At 49.4% G+C, this 12,466-nt stretch overlaps 1 protein-coding gene across 1 annotated transcript; it reads left to right on the top strand.

Annotated features, from left to right (window-relative positions):
• Positions 1 to 8,397: 8,397 nt before the first annotated feature.
• LOC135320197 (melanoma-associated antigen 8-like) lies at positions 8,398 to 11,927 on the top strand. Its single transcript, XM_064482902.1, has 2 exons — positions 8,398 to 8,450; positions 10,859 to 11,927. The coding sequence occupies exons 1-2, from the start codon at positions 8,398 to 8,400 to the stop codon at positions 11,925 to 11,927; spliced, it is 1,122 nt and encodes a 373-aa protein (XP_064338972.1).
• The last annotated feature ends 539 nt before the right edge of the window (positions 11,928 to 12,466 follow it).

Below are 12,466 nucleotides of genomic sequence, written 5' to 3'. Positions count from 1 at the left end.
CTCGGGGGGCACGGCGTACAGCATCTCTGGGCTCCTCCCGTCCTTTATGGTGACGTGGAAATTGATCTTTGTTTCCTGTAGGTGTTTTTCAGTGCTGTTCCTGTTAATAGAAGATTTAATAAGCTTCAGTATCTAACTTTGTGAATGACATTGATCACAACGTGTGTGTGCTTATCCAGTTCAAACACAACAGTTTTCCTCTTCTGTAAAGGAGACTGAAATCTGTCTCTCTTTTTTTTTTTTTCCTGTCATCCTGGATGACATAATATGGAATTGCAATTAGAATTGTTTGGGAAATGTGAGAGTAATTAGCAATAATATAGATGAGGGAAGATTTAGAACAATAAAAGTAAAAATATTAACTCGCTTCTTATCCCTTCTTGTTTGTCATTTTATACGTGTAATATCCCTATGTTTAATTGGATTTCCACGGGTTATTTAAGAAAGTAGGAGAAAATCAGTCTGAATCAATAGGATCCCCGCTCACCGTCTCACTTCATCCGCACACATTCACCGAGCCTCTGCTCTTCTCTTTGGGAAGCTGGGGTTGGGGGCGGGGGTCCTTCTGTGGGAGGTGATGGTAATGAAGCTGGGTGGTGGCGGCAGGCAGACGTGCAGACGGCACTTTTAGTGGTGAGAGGAACGTGTCAGGTGGGAGGTTGCTGTGAGCAGTCCCTCTGGGATCGTGGATACATCTCCTGGGCGAGAGGGGAAGATGCACTTTGTTCAGGGATGCTTAGAGACCTGGTTATCCTGCCTGAGCTGCTAGGACACTCAGAATGCTCCGAATGCAGGGAGGAGTGGCGTTTGATGTGGCTCCCAGTGTACTCCGTCCTGGCGTATATAGTTGAAGAGCTTTGGTAACCGCCCCAAACGCGGGGTAGGATTTACTGGGGTGTGTTCTTGGAAACGGTCTGCTGGACACTTACACTGATGGCTCAGCTCCCCTCGATGGTCAGACTCCAAAGCCATAGGTGCGGAATGGTCCTGGAATTCGCAGGGAGGGAACGCCCGCCGAGGCTGAATACAAAACAGCTCAGAATCCTCCTTGGAGATGAAAGATGGTTCTTGGTGGGTATTCTAGCCTGATTTGTAAAGAGAAACTAGTTAACCATCCTTCCTCTGTGTCTAGTCTGCTGCCTGCCGCACAGGAAGGTCCTGGCTTTCAGGGTCCCTGATGCCACCTGAGCAGGTGCTCGGGCACTTCCGGTCCCGTGGAGGGCTGCTGAGTTTCCGAGGCTGAGCCTGTGTCCTGGCTTCAGGGCCAGAGAGCACGTTGCCAGCCCGCCGGCCTTGTGGGCGTTACTGCAGAGGGCAGGGCAGGAACGTGCTGTGGAGTAAGCCAGAAAGAGAAAGAAAAATACCATATGAGGTTGCTCGTATATGGAATCTAAAAAAAGAACATAAATTCAAAACAGAAACAGACTCATAGACATAGAATGCATACTTGTGGTTGCCAAGGGGGCGGGGGGTGGGAGGGGACAGACTGGGATTTCAAAATTTGTAGATCTTGACAGGCATATATAGCATAGATAAACAAGATTATACTGTATAGCACAGGGAAATATATGCAAGATCTTGTGGCAGCTCACAGCAAAAAAAAAATGTGACAATGAATATATGTATGTTCATGTATAACTGAAAAATTGTGCTCTACACTGGAATTTGACACAATATTGTAAAATGACTAGAACTCAATAAAAAATATGGAAAAATTCCCAAACAATTAACAAAAGGACAATAAGAATCTACTGATTGATAACCTCTTTAATTGTGCAAGAACTAAATACTCCAATCATAGACATAGACTGGCTGAATGGCTACAAAAGAAGGCTCATGTATATATGCTGCCTACAAGAGGCTCAACTGAGATCTAAAGACATACATAGATTAAAAGTGAGGGGATTGAAAATGTTATTCCATGCAAATGGAAATAAAAACTAAGCCAGGGTAGCAATACTTGTATCAGACAAAACAGAATTTAAAACAAAGACTGTAACAAGACACAAAGAATTACAAAGTGATGAAGGGATCCATCCAAAAAGAAGATATAACATTATAAGTATATGTGCACCCAACACAGGAGCACCTAAATACAGAAAGCAATTATTAACAGACATGAAGAGAAAAATCGGCAGTAACACAATAATGGTAGGAGACTGGAACACCCCACTTCTATGAATGAATCGATCATCCAGACAAAAAAATCCATGTGGAAACACTGGCCTTAATGACACTTCAGACCTGATGGACTTTATATATCTATGTTATAAATAACTGTATGTGTATTTACACACACACACACACACACACACAGACACACAGACACACACACACACACACACACACACACACATTCATCCCAAAGCAGCAGAATAGATATTCTTTCAAAGTGTGCATGGAACATTCCCAGGATACATTACAAGCTAGATCACAAAAAAAGTCTCAGCAAACTTAAGAAGATTGAAATCACATCAAGCAACTTTTCCCATCACAGTTCTTTGAGACTAGAAGTCATATACAAATAAACCCCTGCAAAACCCACAGACTGGTGGAGGCTAAACAATATGCTATTGAACAGCCAGTGGGTCACTGAAGAAATCAGAGAGGAAATCAAAAATACCTGGAGGTAAATGAAAATGAAAACACAACCATCCAAAATCTATGGGACTGTAAGAGCAGACGCAGCTTTTGCAAGCATGTTCATAACAATGCACTTCTAAGGTAGATGGGTTAATGAAGTTGCCATCTGCTGTAACTTGCAGTGTGGAGAGTGAAAGATTTCGAACCTTTGAGTGACTTTTTTCTATTCTCTGATAGACATCTCTGGTGTATACTGGGCAAGACATAGATTGTCAGAAATCGTTCGAGTCTGGGGCACTTTTGTCTTACTGAGAAATAATTGACATACCTTACCATCACCCTTCTAAAGTGTACAGTTCAGAGCGGCTTTTAGGAACTGCACACATTTTTGTATCCATCACTGCTATCTAATTCCAGAACATTTTCATCATTCCGATTTGACTCTATAAATTTTACAAAAATCTTAGAGAACCAAAATCACAAAGATTTTCTCTTATGGTTTCTTCTATAAGCATTCTAGTTTTCATCCATACAGTTAAGCCTATCTTCATTTTTGAGGTGTGGGTTGAGATCTCTGGTTTTTGTTTCTCAGTGTTTTACACACACACACACACACACACACACACACACACACACAGACATACGTACACACACATCACACACACACACACACACACAGACACACATACATGTCCAATTATTCTAGCATAATTGGATTGCTTTGCAACTTTTGTTAGGTCTATTCTGGACTTTCTGTTATGTTCATTTGGCCCATTTGACTGGCCCTTTGCTAATAACACTAGGGACTGGCCAAGTATGGCTAATAGTCCAAACTCCTTCTGCCACCTATTTCTGTAAGCAAAGTTCATATTGGAACACAGCAATGCCTCTTCATTTACACGTTACCTATGCCTGTTTCTGCACTACAACAGCAGAGTTGAATAGTTGCAACAGAAGCTATATGACACACAAAATCTACCAAAACCACATGAAAAGATTGCACCCCCTGTTATGTAGTAAAGTCTTGACATTAAATTGTGTGGGACCTTTGATACTGATACTCTCTTTTCATAGTTGTTTAGACTATTCTAGTTCTTTGACTTTACATAAAGACGTTACTCATAATACATTTGGGAATCAGACATTTATATTTAGAAAAAAATCCTGCTGGAATTTAAAAAATATACTGTGGTAAAATTCATACAAAATTAACCCATTTAAAGTGAACACTTCAGTGGCATTTAGTTGTGCAACCAAGACATCTACCCATTTCCAAAACATTCCCATCACCCCAAATGGAAAATTCTTGCCCATTAAGCAGCTTCTCCCTGTCCCAAGCCCCTGGCAACTAGTAATCTAACTTCTGTCTCCATGGATTTCTCTAGTTTCAATATTTCGTACACATGGAATCATACAATATATGACCTTTTGTGTCTGCTTTATTTCACTTGGTATCATGTTTTTGAGGATATGACCATATCATAGCATATACCAGACTTCATTCCTTTTTATGGCTGGATATGATTCCACGGTACGTATGTATCTATATACACATACATATACATACATACATACATACATATAGATAGATATATAGCTATAGCTATAGATATAGATACATGACACAATTTGTTTATTCATTCCTCCACTGATGGACTTTTGGGCTGTTTCCACTTCTTGGCTCTTGTGAAGAGTTGCAATGATCATGCGTGTACACGTACTTGTTTGAGTATCTAGTTTCAAGCCTTTTTGGTAGATACCTAAGAATGGAATTAAGGGGTCATATGTTCATTTCTACGTTTAGCTTTTGAAGAACTACCAAACTGTTTTCTTCCTGCTGGGATTTTCCTTGTGATCGTGATGATTCTATAGAACAACGTGAGGATAATTAACATCGTGACAATATTGACTCATGATTCATGAAAACCACACATCTCTCTATTTATCTCTTTCTTGATGACTTTCATCAGTGTTTTGTGGTGTTCAGCATACATATCTCACACATATTTTGTTGGACTTATACTAAGGATTTCGTTCCACGTTTCTTAGTTCTTAGTTATAAGTGACATTGATCTTTTTTTCCAATTTTCAATTTTAAGAACAATGATAGTGTACAAAAATATATAATTAATATTTCTGTATTGTTCTCATGTCCAGTGACCTTGCTAAACGCACTTAGGAATTTTCTAGGCAGATGTTGATGTCATTTTCTAATAGGGACTGTTTTGTTTTTCCTTCTCCTATCTGTTTATCTTTTTTTTTTCTTATACCTGCTTCATTACATTGGTCTAGACTTCCATGTCTTCTATGCCTCGAAAGAATTTGCTTAAGAATGTACACCCTGGGCTTTTGTAAGTCTTAGAAGGAAGTCATTCAGGCTTTTACTATTAAGTATGAGGTTAGCTGTAGGATTCGTTGTTTGTGTGTTTGTTTTGGTATTTGAATCAAGGCGTGAAAGCTGTATAAACATCCAGGCCAAAGTCACTCACACAGAAAAAGACCCAAATCAAATGAAAAACATAGTCAACATAGCAGTGAAATAAACAGACAGTCTGTCTTAGTCTGTTTGGGCTGCTGTGACAAATTATCATAGACTGCAGACCTTATAAAAGATAGGAATTTCTTTCTCACCGTCCTCGGGCTGGAAGTCCAAGTTCAGGGTGCCAGCATGGTTGGGTGAGGTCCCTCTTCAGGGTAATACACTTTTCCTGGTATCTCCCGTGACAGAAAGGGTGAGGGACCTCTCTGAGTCCCTTTGATAAGGCACTAATCCCTTTCAGGAGGGTTCTTCCTTTGTGAAATTAATACTTCTCAAAGCTCAAAGGTCACACATCCTAGTACGATCACATCAGGCGTTAGAATTTTAGCATATGAATTCAGAGGGACATAAGACAGACCAGAGCACAGGCTGTGTTCAAGACGTAAACATTGAACATTATAAAAATACTTCCATGTGTAAATCCCTGTGTTAACAAATCCGCAGAGAAAAAAAGTTTTGATCAGGTCAACGGAGACAGAAAAGCCTTTGAAAGATATTCAGCACAAGTTCATGGTAGGAACTTTAGCAAGGTAAGATTGGAAGGTAAATTTCCTTTCCTACAGTTGGCAGCAAGCATACAGAAATGTGAAATGTTAGAAGCATTCTTGTCATGAACAGGTCCTAAAAAGATGTGATCACCTCCGATTTCTGAAGCTGCCCTGAAACGGAAAGCCAGAGCTATGGATATCAAAATAAATAAGAAATACATATATTGAAAAGAAAGAATGAATGTTCCTCGTCACAACATGATGACGTATCTAAGCAGATTCAAAGGAATGGGCCCATGGAAGAGTCAAATGAATATGAGGTTTCAGAGGAATAGTGGATGGAAGATCACCACAGCAAAACCAAGAGCCTTGCCATACAAAAGCAATGACTATTTAGAACATGTAACAGAAAAATACCTCAATTTATAACTGCAATAAAAGTTAAATGTTACCTAAAAAGAAGCCTAACAAATATGTATACAAGGTCTTGACGGAGGCGTTATACAAGTTTCCTGGTAGATTCAGGCTGAAGAGCTCCCCAAAAGAGCAGTATGCCATATCCACTGATGGGGAATAAACTATTGTGACCGTATCAATTCCCCTTTTTCTTTTCTTTCTCTTTCTCTCTTTCTTTTCTTTTTTCTGTCTTTTTCCCCCCACAGATTTAGTGCTATAAGTTTATCTGCCAAGATGACAGTCAATCTTGAGATTTTGTCTTCCGTTTCCAAAATCAACCCCGGAAAAAATTACACGGGAGAATGAAATTAAGTGTGTGTGTGTGTGTGTGTGTGTGTGTCTGTGTGTGTCTGTGTGTGTGTGTGTGTGTGTGTGTGTGTCTGTGTGTGTTGGATAAAAGCAGATGGCAGGATGGGTAAGAGGAAAAGTTTAAACTTCTACCCTTGTTTCACTGTGAAAATTGGGAGAGAGCTCAGCATCTCTGGCCACAGAGGCCAGAAGCCATGGGGAAATATCAGGGCAGTGTGAAGGATGGGATGATTAAGGGCAGCGGAATTTGTGCTAATAACCACCTGAAATCACCTTAGTGGATGAGGCCTGTCCTTTTCAAAATTGACCATTTAAATAGCAGAGGAAGTCTGGACAAGAAACAAGAGTATGGAGCATCGGAGTGAATCAGGCAGCCTAAGAGTGGCTATGCTTTCCGGAAACTTGGTGAGATGTAAAATGTATTTCTGACTCTGAATGAGGCTTCAGAGAATGAAAATCAGTGCTCTGAACTATGAAATGTTAGATAACCTCGAAAGAGCAGGACGTCCCCAAGTCCGGCTGCTCAGCCGCTGCCTTTTAGAGGGAAACGTTTCCGCAGTCTGGCTGGCTGGTGCTTCTTCTCTGACCCTCCGCGGCGGTCAGGGGCGCTGCAGCTCCCCACCCAGCATGGAGTCTAGGACTCAGAGTCATTTTCTGCAAGGGGTGCATCTGAGACACAAGCTCAGAGCTGACAGGGAGGGAGCCGGCCCAACCAGCATTTCATCAAGGACCCAGGAGCCAAGTTAGGAACTTCAGGAGCGAGTAATGGGGAGGGGCATCTTCCCCAGGGGGTCCGAGGAATCCAGCCTGGACCTGATTTCAGCCCTGGGAGACCCCGAGGCATGGCGTCTGGATGTGATGTGCCCTGACTTCTGCCTGGGAGGTCTGAGAAAGGTACGGGCCTGGGTCTGGGAGGAGGCTCCAGACTGGCACAGAGGAAGCCCAGCCCTACAGGGAGTCAAGGTAGGGGCCTGAGGGAGGACGAAGGCCCCACAGGATCCGTCTCCGCCCTAGGGGATCCTGGCCAGGCTTCTCGGGGGACTAGGAGGAGGAGGGCCTGGTTCTCAGGGAAGGCAATTCAAGTGGGCAGAGGGAGGGCCCAGGGCCTGATAGGACCCAAGGTGAGCATGCAGATGGAGAAATGAGGGCGTGGGGTGGGGTGACCCAGAGAAACCTGCCCTGCTGAAAGCCCTAGGAGGCACATGGCAGCGAGCCCTGACTTCCGCATCCGGGTCTCAGAGGGAGGGGGGACTTAATTTAGAGAGGGGGACCTCAAGGGGGCAGAGCGGAGACTCGCAAGTCCTGCCAGGAGTCAAGGTGAGCACTCTGAGGGAGGACTGCGGTGACCCTGGACCCCAGAACAGAGTCTGTCCTGGGAGGCCATTGGGTGGAATGACCACAGGCACATTTCCTGACGTCCGGGCTCTCAGAGGCACTGGGGACCTGGTATGAGGGGCGGGGCCTCAGGTGGGCAGAGGAGAGACTACAAGCCACCGGAGTCAAAGTGAGGACCCCGAGGGAGGACGGAGAGGACCCAGAACCCCCGAAAAGAGGCCATCCCACAGAAAGGAGCCCCTGCTCTCAGCCATCCAGAGTCCCGAGGGCAGGACAGGCCCACGTGGTGTGTCCTGACTGCGGCACCCTGGTCTCAGAGAGACCGGGGACTTAGTGTAAGTTCGGGGAGGGGGGGGCTCAGAGAGGGAGAATCCCAGTTTCCGCCTGGCGTCAAGGTGAGGACCCAGAGGGAGGACTGCGGTGACCCTGGACCCCAGAACAGAGTCGGTCCCGGGAGGTCGTAGAGCGGGATCACCTCGGGCAGCGTTTCCTCACATCCGGGTCCGCGTCTCAGAGCGAGCGGGGACCTGGTATGAGGGGCGGGGCCTCGGGTGCGCTGAGGGCAGAAACCCAGTTCCTGGCGGGAGTCACAATGAGGAACCTCAGGGAGGACTGCCGAGACCCTGGACACCGGAAGAGAGGGGACCCCACGATTTCTACCTCGGCAGGCCCCGGGTGGACGAGCCCATGGCAGCGTGCCGGGACTTCCGCATCCGGGCCTCGGAGGGACTGGGGCGCTGGTATGGGGGGCGAAGCCTCAGGTCGGGAATGCGGAGCTGAGGGCCTGTCAGGACAGTAAGCAAGGACTGTGAGGGAGGACTGCGGGACCCTGGACCCCAGAACAGAGTCGGTCCTGGAAGGTCATAGGGCGGGATCACCCCAGGCCGCATTTCCTGACATCACGGTCTCGTCTCGGAGAGACGGGGGTCCTGGGATGAGGCGCGGGGCCTCAGGTGGGCCGAGGTGAGAATCCCAGTTCCTGCCGGCCATCAAAGAGGGGACCCGGAGGGAGGACTGAGGGGACCCTGGACCCCAGAAGAGAATCGGTCCTGGAAGGTCATAGGGCGGGATCACCCCAGGCCGCATTTCCTGACATCAGGGTCTCTCTCGGAGAGACTGGGGTCCTGGTTTGAGGGGCGGGGCCTCAGGTGGGCCGAGGTGAGAATCCCAGTTCCTGCCGGGCATCAAAGTGGGGACCCGGAGGGAGGACTGAGGGGACCCTGGACCCCACAACGGAGTCTGTCCTGGGAGGCAGTAGGGTGGAATGACCACAGTCGCATTTCCCTGAACATCCCGTACTCTCTGAGACTGGGGACCTGTATGAGGGGCGGGGCCTCAAGTGGGCTGAGCGGGGAATCCCGGTTCCTGGCGGGAGTCACAGTGAGGACCCTGAGGGAGGACTGAGGCCCAGGACTCCAGAAGAGAGGGGACCCCAAGATATCTACCCCATCAGTCAGCCCTTGGAGGCCCCGGGCGGACGAGCACATGGCAGCGTGCCCTGACTTCCACAACTGGGCCTCAGAGGGACTGGGGACTGGGGACTGGGGCGCTGGTATGAGGAGCGAAGCCTCAGGTCGGAAATGCGAAGCTGAGGACCTGTCAGGACAGAACGCGAGGACTGTGAGGGAGGACTGCGGTAACCTTGGACCCTAGAACAGAGTCGGTCCTGGGACGTCATAGGTCGGGATCACCTTTGGCAGCATTTCTTGACATCCAGGCTTCAGAGAAACTGGACCAGATTTCAGGGGCGGGGCCTCAGGTGAGCTGAGGGGGGAATCCCAGTTCCTGCCGAGAGTCAAGGTGAGGACGCGGAGGGAGGACTCAGGGGACCCTGGACCCCAGAAAAGAGTCAGTCCTGGGAGGTCATAGGGCAGGATGACCACAGGTGACATTTCCTGACATCCCAGTCTCTTAGAGAGTAGGGTCCTGGTATGAGGGGCGGGGCCTGCAGTGGGCAGAGGGGAGACTACATGCCGCCTGACTCAAATTGAGGTCCCTGAGGGAAGAGGGAGGGGACCCAAGACCCCAGAAAAGAGGCCATTCCACATAAATGTGCCCCTGCTGTCAGCCGTCTTGAGGGCCCAGGGCGGGATGAGCCCAATCGTAGTGTCCTGACTTCCGCAACTCGGTCAGAGAGACTCGGGACATAGTGTAAGGGGGGGTGGGGGAGGTCCTAGGTCTGTGGAAAAGAGAATCTGAGGTGCCAGTGGGAGTGAAGGAGACGACCGCGAGGGAGCACTGAGGGACCCTGGACCCCAGAACAGAGTCAGTCCTGGGAGGCCATAGGGCGGGATGACCTCAGGCAGCAGTTCCTGAAATGCGGGTCACAGAGGGACTGGCGTCCTGGTATGACGGGCGGGGCCTCAGGTGGGCTGAGAGGTGAATCCCAGGTCCTGCCAGGAGTCAAGGTGAGGACCCGAGGGAGGAGTAAGGGGACCCGAGACCCCAGAACAGAGGGGATGCAACTGATCCTGCCCCTGCTGTCAGCCCTGGGAGGCCCCCAGGCAGGATGAGCACACGTGGTGTGTCCTGACTTACGCATCCAGGGCTGAGAGAGGCCGGGGACTTGCTATAAGGAGGGGCCCTCAGGTGGTTGGAGAGCAGAATCCCAGGTCCCGCTTGGAGTCAAGGTGAGGACCCTGAGCTAGCGCGGACAGAACCTCCCACCCTAGAAGAGTGGGAACCTGCCAGAGCCCAGGCCTCCTGCCACCACGCGGGTCCAGGGCTGTGCCACCGTGTAGACCCGAGGTCTCCCCTCCTTTCTCTTCCAGGGGCTCCAGACACCGGGAGGTGAAGGCCTAGGTCTGAGACACGTGTCCTCGGGTCACAGAGCACAGGAGGCCGGCAGTGCCGGGTGAGGTGTGGGCCCTGAGTGTGTACCCGGGGGCTCCCGGAACAGAGGGGACCCTACAAGGCCAACATCCACTCCACACACCCCCTGTCGCCCCCAGAACCTCAGGCTGTGCCGGCTGCACCCTGAGGAGTTGCCTCACTTCCCCCGTCAGGTTCACAGGCAACCGTCCACCAGGAGGAGAGCCCCTGTGAGGCCGAGGGCACCCCTGAAGAGGAGACCTGTAAGTCGCCTTTGTCAGAGCCCCTCAGGGTGGGTTTCTCAGCCCGAGCCACTGGCATTCCCTTTCTTCCCCAGGCCCGTGGGTCCCCATCTGTCATCCCTGCCTCCACTCCTGTCGGCGCGGACACCAGTCGTCATGCCTGGGGTTCAGATGAGTGACCTCCACCAGACTGAAGCCGACTTTCAGGACCCAAGAGAGGCTGAGGATGTGGTGGTTGCGCAGGAGATTGGGGCTGAGGAGGTGGCGGATGTATCCCCCATGTCTCCCTCATCCTCTTCCTCCTCCTCCCCCTCCCCCTCCTCCTCCGTCCTGTTCCTGGACACCCTGGAGGAGGTAGATGATTCTGGGACACCCAGTGCCCCGCAGAGCCCTCGGTGTGTCTGCTTCTTCCCCGCTGCTGACGACGACGCCCCTCCATGGAGCCAGTCGGAAGATGACACCTCCAGCAGCCAAGATGAGGAGAGGCCCAGCACCAGCCAGGACCCCGCAGATGCCGAGTCTTCACACCCAGACCCACTCCATTTGAAGGTGGCTGAACTGGTGAGCTTCCTGCTCCTCAAGTACCGCTCAAAGGAGCCGACCACAAAGGAAGACATGCTGAATGCGGTCCTCAGAGATGACCAGGACCACTTCCCTGTGGTCTTGAACCAAGCCTCTGAGTGTCTGCAGCTGGTCTTTGGGGTGGATGTGAAGGAGGTGGACCCCAGGGAGCACTTGTATGTCCTGGTCCCCACCCTGGGCCTCACCTGTGACGGGATGCTGGGCGATGGGCAGAGCATGCCCAAGAACGGCCTCCTGGTGATGCTCCTGGGTGTGATCCTCCTGGAGGGAGAGTGCGCCACTGAGGAGAAGATGTGGGAAGCACTGAGTGTCATGGGGGTGTATCCCGGGAGGGAGCACTGCATCTACGGGGAGCCCAGGGAGCTCGTCACCAACGTGTGGGTGCGGGAGGAGTACGTGGAGTACCTGCAGGTGCCCAACAGCGATCCCCCTCGCTACGAGCTCCTGTGGGGGCCCCGGGCCCACGCGGAGACCAGCAAGCTGCAAGTCCTGGAACATTTGCTCAGGGTCAATACAAGGAATCTCAGTTCCTTCCTGTCCCTGTCTGAAGAGGTGTTGAGTGATGAGGAAGAGTGGCCCTGAGCCAGACTTGCAGCTGGTCTCCGTCCAGGTCCCTGGCCGGCAGCTTCTCCTGTCGGGCCGGAAGTGAGTCCATCCTTCACTGTGTGTTTGGAGAGCGAGCAGGCAGCCTCCTAAGGGGTGACAGCCTGGGCCAGTTGGGGGGACACGGTGTACAGCATCTCTGGGCTCCTCCCATCCCTTATGATGACATGGAAATTGATCTTTGTTTCCTGTAGAAATTTTTCAGTGGTGTTCCTTGTATCAGAAGATTTAATAAGCTTCACTATCTAACTTTGTCAATGACATTAATCACAATGTCTGTATCCTTATCCAGTTCAAACACAAGAGTTTTGCTGTTTTGTAAAACAAGTTGTAAATCTCCCATCTTATTGTGTCATCCTGAACAAGATAACATGGAATTAGAATTTGGGGGAGCAATGAGAAGAAAATGTAAGAATAAATTTGATGGGGTTAAGCATTCCCCATCAATTTCTAGCTTCTTATCCCATTGTGTCTGTCATTCTGTAAAACTAAGATATCCATGTTGAGTTGGATTTGCA

The sequence above is a fragment of the Camelus dromedarius genome, chromosome X (genome assembly GCF_036321535.1).
Source record: "Camelus dromedarius isolate mCamDro1 chromosome X, mCamDro1.pat, whole genome shotgun sequence".
Taxonomy (NCBI): Eukaryota; Metazoa; Chordata; class Mammalia; order Artiodactyla; family Camelidae; genus Camelus; species Camelus dromedarius.
The sequence above is the reverse complement of the archived record's forward strand: the minus strand, read 5'-3'. Positions and strand labels throughout refer to the sequence as shown.